This window comes from Delphinapterus leucas, chromosome 1 (genome assembly GCF_059928025.1).
Source record: "Delphinapterus leucas isolate spDelLeu-1000000601 "Yukka" chromosome 1, BTC_Dleu_Yukka2, whole genome shotgun sequence".
Lineage (NCBI taxonomy): Eukaryota > Metazoa > Chordata > Mammalia > Artiodactyla > Monodontidae > Delphinapterus > Delphinapterus leucas.
In genome coordinates, this window is record NC_143129.1 from 171,885,620 (window position 1) to 171,912,435 (window position 26,816).

The following is a 26,816-nucleotide window of genomic DNA, read 5'->3' on the forward strand; positions in this document are numbered from 1 at the left end:
CTTGGGTGGGCCTGGAGGAGGGACCTGGTCCCACCCTGGGCCACAGAAGACCGGCATGACCGGGGCCCCGCGGTGGGCCTCGTTGCTCCTGTGCCTGCTGCAGTCCACTTCAGGTAAGGGCACGGGGCCGCGGGGTGGGCGTGGGGCCGCGGGGTGCCCCATCCGGTCCGCACCCACCTTCCGACCCAGAGCTCCGGGGAGGGAGTGCCTTGGGCATCAGTCTGTGCGCCGCAACCCGTGCGAATTAGCAGAGCCCACCCAGCACCAGTTTTCTTTTTCCGAGGACTAAACAGACCCGGGTCTTTGAAATTCCCTTCCGGGAAGGAACTGATCCGGCTTCCTAATGCCAGTTCAGCCTCAGACGAACAGAAAATAAGATAGTGGCCGTTCAAAAGTCAGCTGCATGTGTTTATAAAGTGGTTTTTAAGGTTTCCCAAAAGCCCTATCCGCTGCATTAATATCACAGACCCTGACTAGTAGGGGAAATTAAGCAGAAGTGCCCTGCTGTCGCCAGGGGTGCCCTCCCCTTCCTCCCGACTCGGGGTGTCAGAAGTTCCACCCAGGCCTGAGGGGAAGGAGTGCCAGCTTAGCCCGTGCTGTGCTGTCATTCTAACAAGCCACCTTTTTTTCTGAGCTCTCACTGGTAAATAAGGTGGCAGGGTACAAAATACCTTGGGATAGGAACCAACCACCAAACCCCAACCAATCCAGGGAGAAGGACACAAAAATGCCCCCAGGATATGTCCCTAGTCTTAGACTAATAATCTAAGAGCTAGAAGGGCCCTTGGACATCATCTAATACTAAGGTTAAAAGCCAGCATTTGTCTGAGCAACTTCTTGGGCACCACATTATTCTAGTTTAGCATCACAACCCAACTGTCCTAGAAGATAGGTATTATTTCCTCCCTTTTCAGAGGGGGAAACTGAGGCTCAGAGCAATTAAGGGGAATTACCCAAGAAGGAAGGCATTGGTGAGACACACAGAACAGAGAAGACAAGCTGCAGTGAGCATGGCCAGCTCTGGCCGTGGGATGGGCGGCTGGCACAGGGCGGTCCACCCACGCCGGTCAGCTCAGGGATGCTCCAGCCCCTGGAGCCTTTGCAGCAGTGTTACCGCAGCCGATGAGGGACAGTGTCCCTGTGCAGGGAGAAGAGGAGGGGGTCCTCTGTACCCCTTTTTCACCACCAAACTCAGTAGTTTTGCTGTCTAGACCTAGCTATCCTTACACCCGAGGAATATTTAGTGTACACGACACAAACTATGGTGTGAAGGTTTAGGGTGAAGCGCAGCGGGATCCACGTTCTAATCCTGGCCCGCACACGTACTGGCTGTGTAGTCTCAGGCAAATTACTCACCATCTGTATCCGAGCCTAGTGCCTTCTGTGGAAGGGAATGACACCTACCCCACAGGGTGGTTTGTCCTGAGGATTGAATGAGGTTTTGTGTATAAAGTTTCACACCGATGCCCAGCGCCCTTCGAAGGTTCATTAGGAGGTAACTACTCTAGCTGCTATTTCTCCACTGTGGCCAAGCTCAGAATTGAGGCCTGTCCTCAAATAAGACGATTGTAGACGGATTTTGGCCTCATGCCAGCCACCTGCTAGGAAGTCCAGAAGCTGGGGCAATGTCAGCATTGGCACCCTGGTGACGCAGTTCCAGCTAGAGGACACGGGGTGGGGTGGTCTGAAAGGCCAGGGGTGTGGAGCTGAGCTGAGCGCCACCAGCAGAAAGGGCCCTCCCTCCCTGAGGCCGTTCTATAACCTGTATGGATTTCCATCATGACCCATGTGACACTTCAAGGCACTGCCTTCTCCATGGGACCATGAGCTCCTAAAGGGCAGGAGTGGAGCTGTAGTCCTCTCTGAACCCTCTGGCACGCAGTGATCAATAGATGTCTTTGACCAATAATGATCCATAGATGTTGGAAGAATAAGGCTGAACAGGCCCCATGAGAACCCAGGGGAGGAAGTGTGATCAAGAACTCAGACTTTGCAGACGTAGAGAATGGACTTGAGGACATGGGGAGGGGGAAGGGTAAGCTGGGACAAAGTGAGAGAGTGGCATGGAATATATACACTACCAAATGTAAAATAGATAGCTGGTGGGAAGCAGCCGCACAGCACAGGGAGATGAGCTCGGTGCTTTGTGTCCACCTAGGGGGTGGGAGGGAGACGCAAGAGGGAGGAGATATGGGGATATAGGTATATGTAGAGCTGATTCACTTTGTTATAAAGCAGAAACTAACACACTATTGTAAAGCAATTATACTCCAATAAAGATGTTAAAAAAAACCCCAAAAAACTCAGACTTTGGGGGTGGCTAGGCCTGGATTTGAATTCTGTTTCTACAACTTATTAGCTGAGGGGGCCTCAGTTTCCTCATCTGTAATGTGATGATCCTAACTAGTACCTACCTCCTAGGGATGTGGGGCGGATTGAAGGAGGACGTGCAGGTAACGTGCTTTGCGTGGTGCCTGGCACATAGTTAGGGCACAGCGCACATTAGCTGCTATTATCATCCACGGCACCACCACCGCTTCTGAAAGATGTCAGGAAGTGACGTTTGAATCAAGTCTTTAAAAGATTCGATGGTGAATACCACGCTGTCAAAGACACCTGGGTTCAAAGACACACAGAAGAATGAGGTGGTTTGAGAAGGGCGAGAAGGAAGACTGGCTGCAGCCTGGTGACGTATATAGGTGAGCTGTCAGGAAGAGGTCAACGAGATGGCCCAGCCAGGCCAAGCTGGGCAGGGCTTCACGTATCCTGATAAGGAGCATAGACTTTATTCTGAGGACAAGGGAAGGGCAGAAACTGGGCAGCTGTGTGATCAGATGCATATTTCAGAAGATGAGGGTTAGCAGGGAGGAGGTGCCAAGGAGGGAAGTAGGGGCCAGTGAGAGGTGGTCAGGGAAAGAATCACTGAGACAATGACATCTGAGTAAAGATGGGAAGGAAGCAGAGGAGTGAGCCAGATGGACAGCCGTGGGGAGAACAGTCTAGGCGGAGGGAACAGCTCGTGAAAAGGCCTAGAGGTGGGAGTGTGCCCGGCATGCTCTAGGAACAGGAAAGGGCCAGAATGGCTGGAGAGGAGCCAGCAAGGGGAGTCATGGGTTGGATAGGGTAGGGTCTTGTGGGTGATTGTAAAGACTTTGGATTTTACCTTGAATGAAACAGAAGCCACTGGAGGTTTAAAACAAAAGAGTGACGTGATGTGACTTTCATTTTAACCCTTGCTGCTATATGGAGAATGGATTGTGGGCACAAGGTTGGAAGCAGGGAGACCAGTTAGGAGACCTTAGGAATAATCCAAGTCATCACAGTATTCATTCATTCACTCAACAGATTTTTATTGTGCACCTACTATGTGCCAGGGACCATTGCGGGCAGGTTCTGGGGACATGGCTGAGAACAAGACAGAGCCTCTGATCCTTGAGACCCTCAGGGCCGTTCCCTCCTGGAGTCCAGGAATCTATTAGATGGTCCTGTGCTGCGCTGTTTTGCCGGAACCCTCAGGTGCCAGGGTGGGCTTCCCATCACGTCACAGATGGGCTGCTGAGGTCTAAGGAGGGGAAGGGGCTGCAGTACAGCCAGTCGGTGGCATGGCTGTGACTGGAATCCCACACCCCAGGTTCCCAGCCTACATCACATCCCCTATACTTAAGCCACCCCAGATAACTCCTGGTTCTTAAACTCGGTGAGCACCCGACTGCCCGCCCGCACTGCTCGGAATGGCTCCAGACTTCATGGCCTCTTTCTCCACCACAGGGAGGCCCCTTCTGGCCCCTCCCCAGAACGTGACGCTGCTCTCCTGGGACTTCAGTGTGTACCTGACGTGGCTCCCAGGACCTGGCAACCCCCAGAACATGACCTATTTTGTGGCCTATCAAAGGTGGAGGGGCGCCTCCGGGCTGGTGGGATGATAGGGGGAGACCGAGGAGGCGGGCAGGGGCTGGAGGGGCTTGGTTCTCTGTGTCCACGGGTGACGGTCTGCAGCAGGTATTGGGGGAGGGCGTTTGATAAAGCTCTGGAGGTGGGGATGATGCTTAATGGAGAACAGCGCCCAGGTGAAAGACCTGCCGGGGGTGGGGGCTGGTCTTTGAGAAAAGTCAGAGCAGAGCTTGGATGGAGCTGTGAGGACCCAGTGAGGGAATTCTTGAGGGCCTGGATGAGGTGCTTGGCATTCCAGCAGATAAGGGAGGCAGGTGTATCTCTTGCAGAGCCGTGTTAGGCATCGCTAGATGATTACCCTTTTCCCCACGGAGCCTGCACGGAGCCTTGGAGTCCTTCTCAACTTGGCAGCCCAGGCAGCCACTGCTGAGGCAGAGGAGTTTGCAAATGAAAGCTTTTTGCCATCTTTGCACATAGATGGAAATCATCTGAAGTTCTTTAGTAAGAGAGTAAGCTAATGAAAGCAGACACTCAGGAGGATTAATCTAGAATTGGTGAGAAGGAGGAAGCAGAAAGGAGAAGGAACTGCCACGTACTCAGGACCCACCCTGTGCCAGGCTGAGTGCTAGGAGCCTTGCATGAGCATTTCCCTTCTTCCTCCCAGTATCACCAGGCAGACCCTGCGTTTCCCCTGTTCTAGAGGCGAGGAAACAACTCAGGTGCTGTGACCTGCCCAAGGAAGCCAGTGATGGAACCAGAAGAAAAACCCAAGTCTGTCTGACCCCAAAGCTTGTGCTCTTCCTGTTCTATTACAGTCCCTCCATCTGTAGCATCCAGATGTGAGTGATGGGGGCCTGGCTTGGGAAAGGACAGACTGTGAGAGAGCTTTAAAAAGAAAGAATGGTATAGAACTGTATCAGGAGGCAGAAAATACCAATACCTAACATGGCCTGTGTGTTTGCTCTGTGTCTGCACTGTGTCCATACATGAAATGTATTTAATCTCACACCGCCCTACGAGGAAGGATTCAGTGACTCTGCTCTACAGTGGAGGTAACTGAAGTACTGAGAGTGTATTTTGCTCAAAGCCACACAGCTGGGCATAGCGGAGGTGGGATAAATTGATGAAAGAATTGAAAGCCTAACGTCTGGACCTGTATGATATTTTCCTTTCCTTTTACGCTTTTGAAACACCTGCGAGGATTCCAAAACCATGATATTCTAATGGTATTTTTTCATTTATTAGCTGGAATTAATTTTATAAAGAGATGCTTCCTCTCATGTAGTGTTTGATATTCAGTGGTACTATTCATGTAGGCAAGACAGAATAAATGCTTGAATTGTTTTCCTTTAATTTACCAGTTTTCAAGATAACGAACTGGTTCCCTATCATGTCCCAAAGGTGATTGACTTGTTTTTTTATTATCATTACGAACTCAAGTAGTTAAACATATGTGATGGTTTCAATTCATCGCAATTTATTCTACTCATTGAAGCTTGAATGGTCTCATCTTTAGTCCATGAATGTCTCTTCAGGTGGCTCCTGAGTCCTTTGAATCTGACCCTAGTAATTCATGATATCTTTATTGCTATCTGTTGCGAAAAGATGTTCCAGACTCATTTGCACAATTCCTGACCTAAAACCTGAAATCAGCCACGTCTCCATTTGGTAAGAAATGGTTTTAAAGAACACAGTCTGTGTAGCTGTCTGATCACTACTGAACTATTGCTCTGAGATATTTTCAGTGAACAGAATTAGGGTGATACACGTAATAATCCCATCTCTATCCCTGGCTTCTACTGAGGTGGCTGCTTAAATCCGTGAGTTGCACCCACGATCTCCTTATCAAATGATTTTCCAGCCACAACCTTGGTGTTCTCTCCGGAACACGCTTTCTCATTTTTTGCAATATGCATAGGCTGAGAATTTTCCAAATCTTCAATTTCTGGTTCCTTTTTGCTTAACAATTCCTTCTATCTCTCTCTCTCCTCTCTCATTTTACTATAAGCAGTAAGGAGAAACCAGGTCACATCTTCAACACTTTGCTTAGAAATCTCCTCAGCTAAGTGTCCAAGTTCATCACTTTCCACTTCTGATTTTCCATAAAACACTAGGACGTAATTCAGTCAAGTTCTTTGCCACTTTATAACAAGGATCAATTTTCTTCCAGTTTCCAGTAAGACATTCCTCCTTTCCAACTGGGATGACCCCAGAATCACCTTTAACATCTATATCCTGATGAACAGTCTTTTCAAGGCAATTTAGGCTTTTTCTCACATGAACCTCAAAACTCTTTCAGCCTCTGTTACCCAGCTGCAAAGCTACTAACACAATTTTAGATATTGGTTACATTAGCACCTCACTTATGGTACCAAAATCTGTGTTCATTTACTAGGGCTGCCATAACAAAATATCACAGACTGGGGGCTTAAACAAGAGAAGTTTTTCTCTCACAGTTCTGAAGGCTGGAAGTCCAAGATCAAGGTGTCAGTAGGTTTGCTCTCTCCTGAGGCCTCTCTCAGGAGATGGTCATCTTCTGTGTCCTCACCTGGCCTTTTCTCTGTGGGAGAACAGCCCTGGTGTCCCTTCTTCTTCTCATAAAGGCACTAGTCCTATTGGATAAGGGCCTCACCCTTAGGACCACATTTAATCTTAATTACCTCTTTAAAGGCTGCATCTCCAAATACAGTCACATGGGTGTTAGGGCTTCAACATATGAATTGGGTGGGGGATGTGTGTGCACAATTTAGTCAATAATGCTGATAAGCTGGATTTCACCAAATTTAAAATTTTGTTCTTTAAAAGAAAAAAAAAAGCCCAAAGAAAATGAAAAAGCCAGCCACTGAGAAAAATATATTCATAGTATAAACACTGACAAAGAACTTATATCCAAAATAAAGAACTCCTACATCTCAAAAATAAGAAGACAAATCACCCCCCAAATATTTGAATAGTCACTTCACAAAAGAAGATATATAAATGGCCAATAAGCACATGAAAAGATGTTCAACATCATTAGTCATTAGGAAAGTACAAATTAAAGCTACAAGGAAATACTACTTCACACTCACTAGAATGGTTAAAGTTAAAAGGTCTGAAGATACTAAGCATAGACAAACATGTGGAGTAACTCTCATGGAGATGGCCCTCCATATTCCGGGGTTTTGCAGCCACAGATTCAACCAACCATGGATCAAAAATATTTTTTAAAAAAATCCAGGGGCTTCCCTGGTGGCGCAGTGGTTGAGAGTCCGCCTGCCGATGCAGGGGACACAGGTTCGTGCCCCGGTCCGGGAAGATCCCACGTGCCGCAGAGCAGCTGGGCCCGTGAGCCATGGCCGCTGGGCCTGCGCGTCCGGAGCCTGTGCTCCGCAACGGGAGAGGCCACAACAGTGAGAGGCCCGCGTACTGCAAAAAAAAAAAAAAAAAAAAGATCCAGAAAGAAAAATAAATCCGTAAAGTGCCAAAAGCTAAACTTGAATTTGCCATACACTGGCAGCTATTTACATAGCATTTGCATTGTATTTACATATCATTTACATTGTATTAATCTAGAGATGATTTAAAGTACATGGGAGGATGTGCATACATTATATGCACATACGAGACCATTTTATATAAGGGACCTTAACATCCACAGGTTTCTGTGTCTCCCAGGGGGCCTAGAACCAACCCCCTGTGGACACTGACTGTATATTGTTGATGGGAAATACAGTGGTACAATCACTTTGGAAAACAGCTTGACGGTTTCTTGTAAAGTTACACATTCAGTTACCGAGTTTCCCAGATTCTACTCCTAGATCTTTATCCATGAGACATGAAAACATATGTCCAAACAAAGACTTGTATACGAACTTTCATAGCGGCTTAATTCATAATTCCCTGTTATGGACTGAATTGTGTTCCCCCCCTTAGTCACTCATATGTTAAAGCCCTAACACCCATGTGACTGTATTTGGAGATGGGGCCTTTAAAGAGGTAATTAAGATTAAATGTGGTCCTAAGGGTGAGGCCCTAATCCAATAGAACTAGTGCCTTTATGAGAAGAGGGACAGCAGGGCTGCTCACACACAGAGAAAAGGCCAGGTGAGGACACAGAGAGAAGGTAACCATCTCCTGAGAGAGGTCTCAGGAGACAGCAAACCTGCACACACCTTGATCTTGGACTTCCAGCCTCCAGAACTGTGAGAGAGACATTTCTGTGGTTTAAGCTCCCAAGCCTGGCATTTTGTCACCGCAGCCCTGGCAGACTAACACATCAGGTTTCTTTCCTCCCGGTGTCCTAAGAAATGTTTGCTTGACTCAAGATCATGAAGATCCTCTTCTGTGCTTTCTTCTAGAAGTTTTCAAACTTTAGCATTTACATTTCAGTTCTCTTTTATTTTTATTTATTTATTTATTTGCAGTATGTGGGCCTCTCACTGTTGTGGCCTCTCCCATTGCAGAGCACAGGCTCCGGATGCGCAGGCTCAGCGGCCATGGCTCACGGGCCTAGCCGCTCCACGGCATGTGGGATCTTCCTGGACCGGGGCACGAACCCATGTCCCCTGCATCGGCAGGCGGACTCTCAACCACTGTGCCACCAGGGAAGCCCCCAGTTCTCTTTTATTTTTTGAAACTTTCTCTCTTTTCACTTTCTGTTTCTTTTAAGGCATTATCTGCTGTATTAATTTGCTCTTATTGTTCTTCTAATTTATTCTTCGTTTATGAAATGTGGTTGTTACTGTTTCTTATCTGACTCCTGTGTTCTGTTATCTCCTTTCTGAGTTTCTCTGATTCTGTTTTGTGTTGTTCTTCCATGTCTTATATCATTTTAAAATGTCTTTTATAATCCATTTTGAAGCAGTAGTTTACAGTTTCAATCTGTTCATAGATATGTTTTTAGCATGCGTTTTCTGACTCATTCAGTTGATCGCTTAGCTTATTAATTTCTATCCTTCCTTATTTTCTGTTATAAATATTTAAAGCTATATGCTTAACTACATCTCATAAATTTTTATTTGTGTTATATTTTTGATCATTCAGTTTTAGAGATTTACTAACTTCCATCATAATTCTTTCTTTGATCCATGAGTCATTTTATTTTATTTTCCAATGTGTGATTTTTGAGTCTCCTGTCTTTTTGTTTGAAGTATAGTTGATTTACAATGATGTGTTAGTTTCAAGTGTACAGCACAGTGGTTCAGTTATATATACATATATATATATATTCCTTTTCAGATTCTTTTCCATTATAGGTTATTGCAAGATATTGAATATAGTTCTCTATGCTATACAGTAGGACCTTACTGTTTATCTATTTTGTATATGGTAGTATGTATATATTAATCCTAGACTCCTAATTTATCCCTCCCCAGTCCCCTTTCCCCTTTGGTAACCATAAATTTATTTTCTGTGCCTGTGAGTCTATTTCTGTTTTGTAAATAAGTTTGTATCATTTTTTTAAGATTCCACATATAAATGATATCATATGATATTTGTCTTTGTCTGACTTACTTCACTTAGTATGATCATCTCTAGGTCCATCCATGTTGCTGCAGATGACATTATTTCATTCTTTTTTATGGCTGAGTAGTATTCCCGTATATACGTATACACACACATACATACATACATACCACATCTTCTTTATCCATTCATCTGTTGATGGACATTAGGTTGCTTCCATGTCTTGGCTATTGTCAGTAGTGCTGCTATGAACACTGGGGTGCATGTATCTTTTCAAATTAGAGTTTTGGTCTTTTTCAGATATATGCCCAGGGGTGGGATTACTGGATCATATGGAACTCTATTTTTAGTTTTTTAAGGAACCTCCATACTGTTCTCCATAGTGGCTGCACCAATTTACATTCCTACCAACAGTATAGGAGGGTCCCCTTTTCTCCACACCCTCTCCAGCATTTATTATTTGTAGACTTTTTGATGATGGCCATTCTGACTGGTGTGAGATGATACCTTGTTGTAGTTTTGATTTGCATCTCTCGATAATTAGAGATGTTGAGCGTCTTTTCATGTGCCTGTTGACCATCTGTATGTCTTCTCTGGAGAAATGTCTATTTTGGTCTTCTGCCCATTTTTGATTGTGTCGTTTGTCTTTTTGATTGAGTTGTATAAGCTGTTTGTATATTTTGGAAATTAATCCCTTGTTGGTTGCATCATTTGCAAATATTTGATCCATGAGTCATTTTAAAACATTTTAAAATATTCAAACTTCCTTTAGTTCTCTTTTTGTTAATGATTTTTAACTGGATTATAGTTTGAGAGGAAATAGTTTGAGAGAAATAGTTTGAGAGATAGTTTGAGAGATACCTCAAATAGTTTGAAATAGTTTGAGAGATACCTATTCTTTGAAATTTGAGAGTTGCTTTATTTTTGTTAATATTTTTGATAATATTTTGTTTAGGGTTCGTATGTGGCTCAACCAGTTTCTTGTTTGTTCTGTATATGTTCATTAGACGAACTTTGATAATTATGTTGTTCATTTTTTTAACATATGTACTAATAATTTTTCTTTATTCAGCTGTTGATTACTGAGTGAGATATATTAAAATTTTCCCATTGTAATTGTGGATTTTCTTTTTCTTCCTGTAGTTTTATATATTTTTGCTGAATATAGTTTGAAGCTATTTAATAGGCACATATAAGTTAGAATTTGTATATCTTCCTGGTAAGTGGAATCGTTCACTACTGTGTAGTGGTTCTTTTCACCTTTACTAACGCTTTGGACTTTGAAGTTTCTATTTTGTCTCATATTAATATGCCTACACCAGTTCCTTTTTTCGTTGATGTTTACCTAGTATAACTTCACCAAAAAACAAAACAGGGGAATTCTTCCCCCAGATCTGTTCTCTTTGCCTACCTGTATCTCAGCCTTTTCTGGTCACCTGTTGCTCAGTCTCCAAACCCAGGAAGAGTCCTCAATTCTCCTTTCCCTCACATTCCACATCAAATCCATGAGCAAGTCTCATCAGCTTTACCTCCAAAATGCATCCTACATCCAACCTTTTCTTGCCATCTCACCCACCATGCTCTCTTGGACCACTGCTGCAGCCTCCTAGCTAGTTTATCAGGGTGATATTTTAAAAACATAATTAGATGACCTCAGTTCCTCTCTTCAGAACCTTCTGATAGCTTCCTCTGACACTTGGAATAAAATCCGAACCCCTTGCCAAGATGGCAAGACCCTGCCTGCTCTGCCCACCCCCCTCCACCCTCACGTCCAGTCTGTCCACCCTCTCCCGGCCTTGTCCACTGGGCTTTGGCCACCCTGGCCTTGTTTTTGTCTGGACAGATCAAGTCCCTTCCCATTGCAAGGCTTTTGCTTTTGCGTTTCCTTCCCCCAGGCCTTCTCTTGGCTCCCTTCTCAGCATCCCGGCCTCAGCTTCAGCACTGTCTTCCTGGCCTTTCCTGAGCCGCCTTCAGAGAGCAGTCACCCCCGCACTACCCTATGCCCACTGCATTTACCAGCTCCTGGATTTATCTTGTTGATGTGATGGTCTCTCATCCCCTCCCTCCAGAGTGTAAGTTCCTGAGGGCAGGACCTATCTGTCATGAATTGCCGATTGCCCAAGAATAATGCCCAGTACGCAGGTCCCTCCTTTGGACCTCGGTGTTCTCAGGAGGTCGTAGTCATGGACCTGTGTGTTCCACTCTGACATCCACATAGCGCCTGGCACCGGGCCTGGTACACGGCAGGGGGTCCATAAATGCCCGAATGAATAAACGTGGGGAAAATGGTTACTAGCACGACGACCCTGTGGGGGAGCCATGACAGATGGGGACACTGAGGCTTAGGGACAGTGACCTGCGTTAAGGTCCCAGAGCTAGTGAGGGGCAGAGCCAGGGTTCCCCCCGTTGTCTATCATTCCAGAGCCCAAGCTCTTGACTGGACTCTTGTCATTCTGTCTCAGCCGATGGCTGGCTGGCTGGACAGATGGATGGATGGATGATCAGGTGGGATGGAGGGACGAGTGATCACATGTTCTCTAAGTTTTCTCACCCCCAAGAGGCTGAATCCATGACCCACACCCTCCTGTCACCTCCCTCAGCTCTGCAACCCCCAAACAGTGGCGGAGAGTAAAAAAGTGCGCAGGAACCAAAGAGCTACAGTGCTCTCTGATGTGCCTGGAGAAACAAGACCTGTGCAATAAGTTCAAGGGGCGTGTGCGAGCGGTTTCTCCCAGAGCAAGGTCACCCTGGGTGGAGTCCAAGTCCATGGATTACTTTTTTGAAGGTAAGTGAAGGACCTGTGGGAGGCCGTCTGCTCAGGAGCCTGACTCAGAGGCACTGCTATCCTGGCCATCTGTTTCCCCCTTCCCCAAAGCAGTGGGCAGCTCTCTGGGGCCACCTGCCACGGGCCCTGGCCCATGTCCAAGTAGCCTGACTTCGTGGCAGGGAGTTAGGGGAGTTCACCAGCCCCAGCAATTCAGTTTGTACCTCCTACTAATGAGGTTCATGATCTTCTTTTGAGCACAACCTTGGTCATGAACTACACAAGGCACTTTATATATTTATTCCTACTTTTTTAATGTTCAGTCTCTCTCTTTAAGAAACGATTTTTAAACATTCTGGTTGCAATAGTAATTTCTGTACACGGTAGAAATTTAGGGGGGGGAAAGGAGATGAAAATAGAGAGGAAAACATTCCCCATGTTTACAGCCTTCATAAATCACCAGTGTTAACACTGAGTGAGGCGAGTGCTTTTTCCCCCAATGTATTTTATTTCTAATCCTCATTACAGACCTGTGGGGTTCATTCTCATCACCCCACTTTTTAAAAATAAATAAAGCAAGACTCACAGAAGTTAAGGAACTTGCCAGCTAGTAAGTGATGGACACGGGATGTGAAATGGTTCTTTCTGATCTGGGACAAGGTGCTCGATCAGGTCAGGAGTAAGGAGGGGAGGATAAATACTCAGACAATAGCCTCATGGAGCTGAGATCTGTAACTTACCACCCAGGCTTCTCAAAATGTTTGAGGACAAAATAGGGCTTGAAGGGGGATGAGGAAGGGATTTAATGAAGGATGGCAGGAGAAAATGGCAGAGAAGGAAGAAGAGATGATTTGGATGGGAGGAAGCTGGCTGGTTGGATGGACGAAGGGAGGAAAAGGATGGATGGGTAAGAAGAAAAGAAGTGTGGAGAGGATGGGGAAGAAGTGACGGATGAGTGGGAAGGAGGAGGCTAGATGGATGGGCAAATGCTTACCATGAAGGAGCCAGTATGGATGGAGAAGTGGAGGATAGGAACGAAAGGCAGACAGATGGATCAGTGGGTAGAGAGTACAGAAGGAAGGCTGGCTGCCTGGGAAGGGAAGGAAGGGTAAAAGGGAAGGAGAGGCAAAGGAGAAAGGAAAAACAGGAAGGAAAGATGTATGGGAAGAAAAGAATGGATGGATAGGAAGGATGGAGGAGTAGAAAAGTAGGCTGATTGGCTAGATACAAGGAAGGAAGAAAGTATAAATGAACAGGAAGACAGGGTGGATAGGAAGGAAGAAATGTCAATTGGAAAGAAAGGAAGACAGGATGCTTAGGAAGAAGGAAGGATGGTTGAGAAGGATGCGTGGATGGGAAAGAAAAGAAGCATAGTTGGGAAGGATGGATGGATGGATAGAAAGGAAAAGAAAGATGGGAAGGCAGGCAGAAAGGCTGTCTGGCTAGAAGAATGATGGATGAACCACTGCAGAGGCTGGATGAATAGGAATAAGAATTAGAACAATAGAGGGAAAGATGCAGAAAGGAGGCTATTTTTTTTTTTGCCTCTTCCTTCCTGAATAATATTCTGATTCTCCTGCAGCACACCTCAAGCTTGAGTGACCCTTCCCTCCTATTTCTGCCCTCAGCTGTGGTGACCCTGGTCACTTTCTCTCTTGAGTTTTGGTAGTTTATTTCATTTCCCCCTAATTTGGTAGTTCATTTCATTTCCCCCTAATTTCTTCCAACTCCTTGAGGTCAAGATTTATGGAGGCCTCATCTCCCCACTCCCCTCAGCTCCCTGCCCAGGGCTTAATACATATCAGTGTCCCGTGGATATTTCCTGAACACATAAGTAGTGGCACCTTGTGGAAGCCACACATTTTCCCTGAGCACAAACACAGGACAGGGATGACCAGTGTGGCCAGAGCTCCTGCTGGCTGGTACTCAGGGAGGGCTGCATGGAAAAAGTGGCATTTCAGCTGGATCTTGAAAAATGGTGTATTAATTTTCTCTTGTCACTTTATTTCAACTCACTGCCCCCACCATCTTCAAACCATCAGTCAAACCTAGATGACCTTGAACAGACTGTCATTAGAAATGGACATTAAAGACTCTGCCAGTGAGAGCTCAGAAGCAAGCGAGGAGCATCATAGAGAAAATCTAAATCTCCTTCAAGAATTCTTAAATCATCACGAACAGACTGTTAGTAGAAGTATGGATACTAAAAGCACTGCCTCACAGAAGGAAGCGAGGAATATGTTATTGAAAATTTCAGGAAGGGGGAATGCCTCTTATATACTGGCAAAAAGATTAGCAAAATTGTGTCCTGTCGGTATGTGGAAAGCAGAACTTGTAAATGATGAATCTGGACATTTATCAAGGAGATTTGATAAATGTGTTGAAGGCATGACCTGGTTTATTCTTGGTAATCATAGCAAAATGCAAGGAGGAGAGAGAGAAATTGAGGAAAGAGCATAAACAAAAACGGACCAGGACTTGAAGATTTGGGAAATTCTTAACCTATACAGATGGCAAAAGATACTAAAGTTAAGAAATTGCTTCCAAGAGTGTAACATAGAGAAACAGCAAAGTGTGTGGTTGTGCAATCATTTACTAAAACCTCAGAAAAATCAAAGTGTTTAGTCAAGAAAAAGGCTCTTTGAAAAGATTTAAGGGTATGACACACAGTTCAGCTCCCCTCAGTCAAATCAAAGGGCCTCTAGAAAGCTGAAGTGTTATCCCTCAGCCAGCTCCGCTAAAGCCAAAAATAGAGAAGGGCTTATCTCAAAAAGATTTGTGGAACTGACTTCTGTCTAATGGAGTGGGTCCCCATGACATCCACAGGAGACCCATAAAATTCTTGAGAATTTTATATCAGCAGAAACACTGCCAGCTTGAACGGAAAGGGACAGAGAGGACAAGAAAAGAAAGAAGGCTACTGGTCCCCCAATTTCTACTGGAAGGAAGCAGACTGGTAAAACTACTTAGCTGCAAATACCTGCTACCTTTCATGAAAAGGAAGGATGATTCAGAGGGTGGAACCAAGAGCCCAGAGAGCAGTGCTGAAAGCCAAGGAGAAGTAGTTCCCAAGCCTTAAAACCTAGTACAGTTTGTGTAGCTGGATTTCAAAACTGCTTCAGCCCAGTGACTCCTTTTTACCTCCTATTTCTCCCTGTTTGAACCAAAATGTCTATAACTATTATCCAGCGCCTATCCCACCACCTTATATCGGGAGCAGATAACTTGTACTTTATTTTCACTGGTCCACAAATAGACAGGAATTGTGTCCCAGGAGTTGTACTGAATGGATTGTACCCAAAGTCTCACCTGAACCTGATTTAGATACTTTAGATGATGAGATTTTAGAACTTGAGTTGATGCTTTAAGGGGATGAGACCCTGGGGTACCTTGGGTTGGGGAGAATGTATGTTGCACTGGAGAGGGACATGATTTTCAAGGAGTCAGGGGGAGGACCATGATAGACAGAATGACTCCCCCAAAGATATTCATGCTCTAATCCCTGAACTTCTGAATATGTTAGATGTTACTATTACATGGCAAAAGGGATTTTAATTAAGTTTATGGGTGTTAAAGTAGTGAGATTATCTTGGATTATCCAAATGGGCTCAATCTAATCCCATGAACCCTTAAAAGCAGAGAACTTTCTCCAGCTGGAGGCAGAAGAGGTGTAGAAGAAGGGAAAATCAGAGAGAGTTGAGGTGTGAGAAGGATTCAACATGGTGTTTCTGCTTTGAAGATGAAGGGCCAACGTGATTAGAAATGCAGGTGCCAGGACTTCCCTGGCAGTCCAATAAAGACTCCGTGCTTCAACTGCAGGGGGTTTGGGTTCAATCCCTGGTCAGGGAACTAAGATCCCACATGCTGTGCAGCGTGGCCAAAATTTAAAAAAAAAAAAAAAATGCAGGTGCCCTCAGGAGCTGAGAGAGGGTCCCAGCTAACAACAGCATAGAAATAAACCTCAGCCTCACAACCACAAGGAACTGAATTCTGCTGACAGCATGAATGAGCATGGAAGTGAATTCTCCCCCAAAATTCCAGATAAGAGCCCAGGCCAGCTGACATCTTGATTTCCACCCAGAGTTGAGGACCCCATCAAGCCCACCCAGACTCTGACCTACAGAACTGAGAGATAATAAATCTGTGTTGATTTAAGCCACTAAGCTCATGGTAATATGTTATGGCAGCAGCAAAAACTAATACAAATGAACAGGATGCTGACAGACCAGTGACATGTGAAGGGCACCCAAGTGGAAGGGATGACATGAGTAAAGGAAGGTTAACTGTCTCTGGGCTGGGTGAGGAACAGGCCTGCCTGGAGGCTGGGGGATGGATGCCCTGTGACCCCCAGAAGGTCCTGATGGGTCCTGTTCTGTTTCTGCCAGTGGAGCCAGCCCCACCTATCCTGGTATTCACCCGGACAGACGAGATCCTGAGTGTCAATGCCACATACCAGCTGCCCCACTGCATGCCCCAACCAGATCTGAGCTATGAGGTGTATTTCTGGAAGGAGGGGACCGGGAATGAGGTGAGAAACCCCTTTCATGCCCCCAGGCTGGGTCCCCTTCCTCATTCTCCCACCAAACCCCAGTGCTCTTCACCCTCCAAGCCCTGAAAGCCTCCTCCAGGAAGCCTTCCCTGCATACCCCTCACTCCTGGCAGTCACCCCTTGACTCTGCACAGTGTGAGTGGCCTGTGGCCCACCTCTGCCCCCCTCCCCCTAAGAGGCCAAGTTCAGGACATCCTTCCCCTGCACATTACAGGTAATAAACAGCAGTTTTCTACCTAATTTTTTTTAAATTATGAAACCTTTTTTTTTTTTAATCTGACTGAAGTATGACAGGCTCCAAGAACCTACTTAGCCTACTTGTTAAGCCACCAGATTCATTAGAAAAAAAAACCTAGAAAATACAGATAAATTCTAGGAAGAAAACCAAAAGTACACAGAGATGATCGCAAATAACTATGTGGTGTATATCCAATTTCAGACTTGTTTCTGTGTATGCGTGTGCGAATGTCTGTATATATTTATTTATGGCAGGGGTTGGCAAACTTTTTCTGTAATTGGCCAGATAGTAAATACTTTTGGCTTTGCAGGCCTTATCGTCTGTCACATCTATTCAACTCCATCTGTAACACAAAAGGAGCCATAAGTAAATAGGTACATGAACAGGCATAGCTGTGTTCCAGGAAAACTCTATTTAAAACAAAAGATGGGGGTTTCCCCGGTGGCGCAGTGGTTGGGAGTCCGCCTGCCGATGCAGGGGACACGAGTTCGTGCCCCGGTCCGGGAAGATCCCACATGCCGTGGAGTGGCTGGGCCCGTGAGCCGTGGCTGCTGAGCCTGCGCGTCCGGAGCCTGTGCTCTGTGACGGGAGAGGTCGCGGCGGTGAGACGCCCACGTACCACAAAAAAAATAAATAAATAAAAAATAAAAAGATGGGGCTGTAGTCTACGGACCCCCATTCTTGTCCATTCTGTCTTTTACTGAACCAGCGCTCACACTGCTAACCTCCTGCACACTCTGGATCCCAGAGATACATTGGTAGATCTTCATCCGATGTGGTCCTCACCTTCAAGAACCTCACAGATATTCTCAACCAGCACTGTCCAGTAGAAACATAATGCAAGCCACATCGTGTCATTTAAGTGTTCCACATTAAATTAAGTAAAAAGAAACAAGTGAATTTATTTTCATAGTAGGTTTTATTTCATCCAATAGAATGTTATCTTCTCAACATGTAGTTAATATAAAAATTACTGAGATGTTTTATGTTCTTTTTTCGTGAAAGCCAGTGTGTATTTTACACTTAGAGCACATCTCGGTTGGTACCAGCCACACTTCAAATGCTCAAGTGCCACCTGTGGCCAGTGGCTACTGTGTTAGACAGGCAGCCCTAGAGTTTTCTGTGTCTGTAATGGCTGAGTGACCACCGCCCCCGCCCTAATCGATTGACACACCCTGAGGGCAGGAAGCCTAAGGCATCTGTCCCTGAAAGTGAGGGCCTGTGGGCCCTGGTGGGGTGTGCATGGGAGTGACCCTGAGTGGCAGGGCTGCTTTTGAACCCAGACCATCTCTACCTCGAAACTCCATGGAAGAGAAACCAGAGAGTGTTGGGACGTGCTCCCTGAGGCTTAAGCCTTAATGCAAGAAAAGGTGTAGGAGTCACAGCTGTGTCCTGCCAACCCCACCCTGTCCTGGCTGCATGGAGCCAGTGCCCCCCAGCAGGTCCACCCGCCTCTGCTTCTCTCTCCAAACAGGCCAGTTTTCCAGCCACTCCCCATGGCCAGCCAGTCCAGATTTCTCTCCAACCAGACACCAGTGGACACCACTGCCTCAGCGCCAGAACTATATACACCTTTGGCTCCCCTAAATACAGCAAGTTCTCTGAGCCCACCTGCTTCTTCCTGGAGGCCCCAGGTGTGTGCAAAGTGGTACAGAAGTGGGGACTTTTCCCCTGGGCGTTAGGATCTTCATAATATGGTGGTTAAGAGCACAAGTCTAGAGACAGACTCACCTCGATTAAAATCCCAGCTCCACCGCACTCACTTTATCTTTGGGCAGCTTACATAACCTCTCTGAACCTTGCTTTCCACACCTGTAGGATGGGTTTACTCTGATGAGGATTAAATAGGATAATGTACGTGAAGGCCCCAGCACAGATGCCGTTGATAGACAGGAGCCCCTGCTTCTCTAGTTGTTATTATGTTTTTCTTCCTAGGATCCAACTGGGCACTCCTGGTACTGCTACCCCTTCTGCTGCCAATGCTGTTGGTCGTTGCCACGGGGCCTGTGATCTGGAAGAGCTTCAGGGGGAACCCCTGGTTTCATCAGGCAAAGATGCCACAGGCCCTGGTATGGCAAATCTGGGGGTGTGCGACAGAGAGGGAGGGTTGTCGAAGAGCAAGGAAGTGGAGCTAGACTTAGAGATAGTTCAGCTAGAATATCAAGATGGCCCAGACTGCGAAACATCTATCTTCCTGTCTAAATTTTCACCATTAGTAATTCATTCCTTTGGCACCAAATTAAAATAGCAAATATGCTTCAGGAGAGATGCCCAGAGGGGAGGCGGGAGGGTGGCACCTAAAGGGGACATCTTAAAAGGGTCCCAGCACTTCATTCACAATCTAACCGAGGGTCAGTCTTGCCCAGGCAGACGCTGGAATTTCCCCACCGGTCTGCCAGCTCACTTGCTTAGAACCTGGGGCCAGCTGGGACAGGGGAAGCCTGGAGAGGTCAGACTTGTTCAGATGAAGGCCTGGAAAGTGAGGCTGTGGTAGATGAGGCTCAGTGGGCACTCAGGTCCGGTGGGGGCTTTGAGGATGGATTCTGAGAGTCCCTGCCACACGGGAGTGTTTCAACGTTCCTGGATATGGGACCTGCAGGGAATTCCCACTAACTGAAGGACAACCTCTGTGTTAGATGGGTCTGTACCTTGCCCTATCCCTCTGCCTTCCCATTATGTGGTAAGCTACCAGCTCGACCTCCTGCAGCTGGCACCTGAAACCTGGAGGCTTTCTCTGGCCTCTGGTGTCCACTCTGCCCGTGCACATCACCAGCTGCATGTACCAGAGAATTCACACCGCCACCACCCCTCCATGCCTCACCCGATGGTGAGGCCTGTGTCCCCGGCAGGGCTAAGTTCCAGCTGCCCTCGGGGTAACTTGCCTGATAACACCCCGCTATGAGCTGCTAGGCCTTGCTGACACTTCCTGGGATCACTTCCCAAAGAAACCACTTACATTTGAATCCTTGTCTCGAGTCTATTTCCAGGGGAACCCAAATTAGAACAGTCACTCTTCCAGAAAGGCTGAATTTTCTGTTCTTCTCCCCCTTCCCCCAATCAGGACCTCTCTGGACACAGACACCCCGGGGCAACCTTTCAACCCAGTGGCCCAGAGTGCCTGCGTGTCTTGATCCTCTCTCCCCAAAAGGAACGGACCAGAAGGGTCAGGCTGACCCCTGGAGTCAGGGCCCCAGCCGCCGTCCAGGCAGGATCAGAGGACAGTGATGAGGAGGAGAAGGGTGACGAGGAGAGCACGGACGATGGTGCCAGCTTCCAGCCCTACACTGAACCACCCCCCTTCCTGGGGCAGGAACACCAGAGCCCGGGGCATGCTGAGGCAGGAGGGCCTTGGACTCCTCTGGTCCGGGTCGAAGGCTCCTCTGCTTGCGATTCTTCAGACGGAAGCTGGGCCAGCACTGCGGGCTCCTCCCCCTGGGACGAGGCTGGATCATCTGGCTACTTGGCCAAGAAGAGGCCAGGCCGAGGACCGGGTGGGAAGGAGCTCCAGAAGCCTCTCCCACCACCCGAATTCTCCGAGGACTCGAGTTCCCTGGAAGAGCCCCCAGAAGACAACCCGTCCTCCTGGGTCAGCTGGGGCTTACCGTCACCAGGGCTGATTCCCAGGGAGCCCCCAGTTTCTCTTCAGACACTGACCTTCTGCTGGGACAGCAGCCCCGAGGAAGAAGAAGAGGGTGGGGGGGAATCAGAAGGTGAGGACAGCAGTGACGGCAGCTGCGGGGCTAAGAGCCTCCAGAGGATCGAGGTCAGAGGTAGGACACTGGGGCACTACTTGGCCAGGTGAGCTGTCCCTCCCAGTCTGGTGCTACTGAGCTTTCTGGGGACCCAGCATGCCACCGAGACTTGAAATCCTGGGAGCATCATCGCTGGGGCAGCCGCGGGTTCTTACGGCACCTCAGGGAACCCGGCTAGAGGTGTCCGCCAGGTTGAGCAGTCAGAAGCCACCCCGTCCTATGACCTGCGAGCTTTGGGCCGAGAGCCAAGAGGGGTGGAGACAGGGATGGGCGGAGGTCAGAGGTTGATTGGGTGTCAGACCACCCCACTGTCCCTGGGGTGACAGGTCAGTTGGAAAAATCATCCCTGCACAACATGAAACAGGCGAGGTCAGGTCACAGGGGACATTGAAGGCTGACAGCACAAGGGCCCATCTGGATTTGGGGAGGGAAGAAATCTGGAGGCACACCAAGTGTAGCAGGACTCAACGCCTCTCTCCAGCACCCGCTGGGCTCCCTCCTCCCCGAGGCTCGGCATCCTGATTTATGAGTCCCCTAGGGTGGGCCCCAGTGAAGAAAAATCCAGTTGGCTGAGGGTGTTGGAGAGGAAGAGGAAAGGCATGGTCCTTCAAATCCCAGTCTCTGAGTCAGGCATTGCACAGTTTCCATTATCAAAGAGGCCTGGGTCCAAATCCCAGCTCTGCCATTTCCCAGTTGTGTGGCCTTAGGGGAGATACCTTCCTTCTCTGTACCCGAGTCTCCTTTCTACAGCTACCACCTGGGGCACGGTGAGGGTTCCGACAGAGACGTGTGATGCCTGCCACACCATTGGCACTCACCACGTGCTGGCTGGTAGGATTCTCCATCCACCCAGGCTCTGAGGGGACCGCTGGGCATCTCCCACCTGTGACCCTAAACTCAGAGTGACTGGAGTTCCCACCTTTAGTCTTTCTCCTGCCTCCTGCCCTTGCTGACCCCTGCCTCCTGGTCAGGAAACAGTTCTCAGAAGCTGGAGCCCATCCAAGGGTCCCTCTCCCTTTTCCCAGCAAAGAAAATACCAAATGGCCCACCTTCTAGGGGGTCTGATTAATTGGTGGTGGGGTAGCAACCCAGCAGGGAGTTGGACCCCTGGGCCCGTGATCCCCAACTTAGCACTTCAGACCCTTTAGGTGACCATTGTGGTTGTAAAGACGTCCCATTTCCTCTTCCAGTTTTGAGAAACCACTGTCTTCTGGAAACAGGTGACTGTCCTTACCTGAGGGTAGTGATGGATGTTCTCAAACAACCGCTTTATTAACCTACACCCACCAGTATATGGATGAGCAGAGCTGAGTCTTCACCCGTTAGACTAAGGTTTTGTCAGTTTTGTGGCCCTGCAGGGACCACAGGAATCAGAACAATCCTTGGCTCTGCCATTTCACCTGCCAGGACTTAAGTTCCTCCATTTGTGTCAAAAGCGTCTTCATAAGCATTTTATCCGCAGGGCTGTGTTGTTGTGTTTTTTTTTGTTTTTTGTTTTTGGCTGTGTTGTTTTGAAGCCAACGCAAAGGTAGAACATTAATGGAAGATCTGGAAAAGCAGCTCGAGGGCATCTGGTCCAGGGGTTCTCACACTGTGTTCCCAAAAGGCCTTGGGCTTCACAGGAGGCGTCTCAATCTCAGGGGGAGCCGTGGGCTGTAGGATCCCTGCAGTGCAACCAGAGCAGCCTCCCTGGGCCCTGATTTTCTCCAGTGGCCCTCCACGTAAGATTGTGCTTAGGAGTTTCAACTGCTAAAGAAAACGTTAGCAAACCCCTTTTTAAATTGAACACCTGTCTTTTGTTTCAAACAAGGAAGCTAAAATGTTGACTTACTGTGTACGTCTCTGAGGGTGACATTGTCGGTCTCTGGCCAGCTGGGCCAACCCCCGTCCCCTTGGCCATGTAAACAGTACTGAGGTCTCGGCAAGGGTTTCCAAGGGGCACGAGGCTGGCAGGAGGCCTTCACCACTGCTGGGACTCGCACACATACATGCATTTCTGCAGGGGTTTCCCTGCAATGAGGCTTGTCTACATCCATGATTGAGCACAGAAGAGGAAGAACAAACTGGAACCATGGAGCTGGGGAAGGCTGTGGCTCACGGCCAGTTCCTAGGAGAATACCCAGACCAAGCCCAGTGTCCTTTCTGGAACCAGCCGAGCTGCTTCGTGGAAGTAAATTCCAAATAACTAAAAGCTATCCTCACTATTGTCTTAGGATTGTGTGAAGGAACCCCTTTATCTCTGTTCTGAAAACTTGTGTGTTTTTGAAGCATTTTTTTAAAGTTTAATTTCTGACAGACGCTGAGCTTTCTATTAATTCTAAACTCCAGCTCCTTTATGGTCATTAAGTCATAAACAAAAAACTGGGCAGCTTTAGGAAAGAGCACGCTATTCAATATTATCATTTGTCAGGTGTGCCCAGCACTGAACTGTTTACAAAGCCCTTTCATGTCCCCAGCAGGCAGGAACTGCATAGTGGAAACTCCAGGGCCACGCATGAAAGATGTCAGGGGCAGAGCGGGTGATGCCTGCGTGAAAGCAACATTCCCATTCTTTAGGGTAGTGAGGAGATTATATATTGTTCTAAGATATTTGTAGTTATTTCTAATTTTATTTTATGTTTATGTCATATTTAGATAATTTCCTAATGTTTGTTGGGGCCTACCCTAAACTGTTTTAAATAAAGAGCTCTATTTTTAGAGAAAAGGGCAAAATTGAATGGAAAAGCGTGTGCTCTCATTTCTCAAAGTTTCCTCACCACTCTTCTCGCCGTTAAGACTACAGGGTCTTGGGTTGGGTGCCCAGCAGCAGACCCAGAGGCGAGGATTGTGGGGTATAAAGCAGTGCAGTGATTCCAGAAAGCATCAATAGGGGAGTGGGAAGAGAGGGAGGGGAGGCAGCCAGTCCAGATGCATAATCAAACAGGTCATGGCTCTGGGCAACTAGGGTTCAGTCCTCCTAGGGAGCTTTGGGAGTTCAGTGTTGGACCCTCCAGATTTGTTCCCCTGCCAGGGACAGGAGCTGGGAGGCTTATCCACCAACTCCCATCAGTCCTGTGTAGAGAGCCACTCCCTCCCAGGGAGCTGCAGGTACTTGCAGTTGGAATCCATCAAGCTGAGTACATGAGAAGGGTGCTACAACGAAGCCAGAGGTGTACCTACTACCTGGCAGCTCACCCTATTGCAACAATGGTCCATGGAAGGATACAGAAAATCCTATGTGGCAGCCTTGCAACCCAAACTCATTCCAGTTGATCTCTACTGGGGAGGGTCTCCCAGGTCCCACCAATTCTCCCAAAAGGTAACAGCTGAAGACCTAAAAAAAATAAAACAGCCTGTTATTTTACCAGCAAAACGGGTTTATTCAGGAACAGCAAAGAATTGCAATCTGGGACACGCAATCTATGGTGAACCACAGGCAAGTCCAGAGAACAAGGAGAGAAATGTTCCTTTATAGGGGAAAAGAGGTTAGTTGGGAGGGGCCATTATAAACACAGAGTCTATTGGAGGAAACTGGGAGTTTGAAGTGTACTGCTTTTCATTGGCTGAGTTACTACAGTCTCTTATTGGCTAGGCTGTTGCCAGGCAAAGAGAAATTCCTCCTCCTGCTGGGTAGTAAAATAGTAACCCTCCTCCTGTTGGAGATGCAAAGGTATGTCTCTTTCTGTTGAGTCTGCAATTGACAGCGAGAGCTTGAGAGTTCTCCCTTCAGTCCTCCCAACTCCATCTTAAATGAGGTTTCTGTTCATTTTCACACTGCCCAGAACTGTGCTTGCAGATTGTCATCATTTACTAATGCCAGGGCAGGCTCTAGACCCAAGATGAGCTAATCCAACAAGTCCCTTGCCCTGGCATTCAGATGTCTTCTTGGCTGCCTTGGCCTGGAACAAGTAAGTTCCAACCGGCTCTGACACTATTTCCCACTCCAAAGAACAGGAAAGCTCAGGGTACAAAGACGAGAATGGGACCTCCACATGAGCCTCCAGGATGAGAAATGGACTGGATCCAGTCCATTCCTGAGGCCCAGCTGCAGCCCTGTTCTCGGCTTCCCTGCATCCTAGTTTTTTGTTTTTGTTTGTTTTTTGTTTGTTTTTTTTTTGGCGGTACTTGGGCCTCTCACTGTTGTGGCCTCTCCCGTTGCAGAGCACAGGCTCCGGACGCACAGGCTCAGCGGCCATGGCTCACGGGCCCAGCCGCTCCATGGCATGTGGGATCTTCCCGGACCGGGGCACGTACTCGTGTCCCCTGCATCGGCAGGCGGACTCTCAACCACTGCGCCACCAGGGAAGCCCCCTGCATCCTAGTTTTAAGCCAACTTTCAGAGCCTTCTATTACTCATAACCAAATATCCTTGCCAATTCATATTTCATGCATATTGCAGCTTGTAGTCAGGTTGGGGCATCTGCCCCCTTGAATGGGTGTGCAGTAGGTCCTTTCCAGAAACCAGGGCAGAACTTCCTCTCCAGGTGATCCCCAAGGGCCTCCGTCCTGCCCGCCTCACCTTTTGAGCTCCTCTTTGCCTGTTTGCTGCCACCTTCTGGACAGTGGTGGGATGGCAGGGCTGCCAATTGCACAGGCTCTTACAAGCATGGTGCTCAGGGCCGCTGAGAATGGGCAGCGTTGGGGTAATGGATGCTACATCCTGAGAACTCCTTTAGGGAAGGGACTGTTTTCTTCCCGGTACCAGCATCTGGCACAGGGTGGAAACTTGATATTAAATAAGTGAACGAAGGAATGAATGAGTGAACTGGTATATGAATTAGAGTCAGTAAGGGGCTGGCTGTGGCTGACTTACATATAAAGCAGCCAGAGATCTTGCATTAGATTCTATCCCAGATCCCAGATCCTGTCACATGTGGATGACTGTCCTCCCTCAACCCAGCATCTGCTCCAAGGGGGTATCAGTGCTGTTCAGTGAGTGAAATGGTGAGGGAGGGGGCAGAAGTGGGAGACTCATTCCTGTGTGCACAAAATTAGGCTAAAGCAATGGGAGTTTGAGGGGGTTAAAAAAAACACTAGAAGTTATACTTTATCTAAATGAGTGAGTCAGTTCCATGAATCAATTACTCAAGAGATACTGGTTGGCGCCAGGACCTATTCCAGCCCAGGGTACCCCACCCCTTGGCTTATGATGATATAGGATGCAGGCGTGTGACTGCAATTTATAAATTATCAGCAGTCTGTTTTTCCCCTTACTGCCTCTTTAAGTGGGTTAGGAGAAGAAGGTGGGGATCCCAAGGCAAGAACGCCTCAGAGTACACTCTCCTGGTGGGAAAAACCATCAGCAAGGGGTGGGAGGCCCCTCTCAAGGAGCCGATCCCTCCAGGGTGAATCCCATCCATTCTTGGGTGTTGCTAGACACATCCCACCCCACTCCAAGCCTTGGCTTCTCTGGACACTAAATGGATGTCGTGGAAGCCAGATTCCAACAGGGGCTCAGAATCCCCCACTCCAAATCCCATCTTTGAGTTCCAGGCCCTTTCATGGGATATGCCTCCTCTAAATAGCTCTAATCCAGCCTCAAAGCCTAAACTGCAGGATGCAATGCCCTTACTTCCCCCATCCTTGGAATTTGGCCTCAGAAACTACCACCAACTCAAACTTCTAAGGAGACATTTATGACCATAAATGAGGTTATGAGGTTATCTAGGGAACATCTACCACTGGTCACAGTTTCTCACTGAATACCCCCAGCAACCAAGAGCAGCCCATCCTAAAGGCAGCCACACCTTCGTAGGGAGAGCTATTTCCTTAAACCAAAAGAAATTTGCGGGACTTCCCTGACGGTCAAGTGGTTAAGACTTCACCTTCCAATGCAGGGGGTGCAGGTTTGATCCTTGGTTGGGGAGTTAGGTTCCCACATGCCTCGCAGCCAAAAAACCAAATCATAAAACAGAACCAGTATTGTAACAAATTCAATAAAGACTTTAAAAATGGTCCACATCAAAAAATCTTTGAAAAAAAGAAAAGAAAAGAAATTTGCCTCCTTAATATGTCCTCTTACTACCCACCCTGGTTTTCCTGTTTAGGGGTAGCTACACAAAAATGGGCTCAACCCTTCTCCACGCAGCAGCCCCTCCAATACTTGCAGACGGTGCTGGCGCCTCACATCGCCCCCGCCCAAGTCTCTTCTTTCCAGTCATAAATGTGAGCATAACTGAAGAAAAATATTGGACA

The 26,816-nt window shown here is 47.5% G+C and overlaps 1 protein-coding gene across 9 annotated transcripts; it reads left to right on the forward strand.

Annotated features, from left to right (window-relative positions):
* Nucleotides 1–23,354, forward strand: IFNLR1 (interferon lambda receptor 1). 9 transcript variants are annotated; one of them, XM_022551898.2, is made up of 7 exons: nucleotides 2–113; nucleotides 3,769–3,892; nucleotides 11,940–12,124; nucleotides 16,489–16,631; nucleotides 18,365–18,524; nucleotides 18,826–18,959; nucleotides 19,952–23,354. In XM_022551898.2, the coding sequence occupies exons 1-7, from the start codon at nucleotides 56–58 to the stop codon at nucleotides 20,690–20,692; spliced, it is 1,545 nt and encodes a 514-aa protein (XP_022407606.2). In that variant the 5' UTR covers nucleotides 2–55; the 3' UTR covers nucleotides 20,693–23,354. The 9 variants fall into 9 exon arrangements, with proteins under 9 accessions (XP_089755190.1, XP_022407606.2, XP_089755179.1 ...); XM_022551899.2 differs by lacking the exon at nucleotides 2–113 and adding an exon at nucleotides 4,556–5,559 and having other exon boundaries at nucleotides 3,788–3,892; XM_089899053.1 differs by lacking the exons at nucleotides 3,769–3,892; nucleotides 11,940–12,124 and adding an exon at nucleotides 14,146–14,297 and having other exon boundaries at nucleotides 32–113.
* Nucleotides 23,355–26,816: the final 3,462 nt, after the last annotated feature.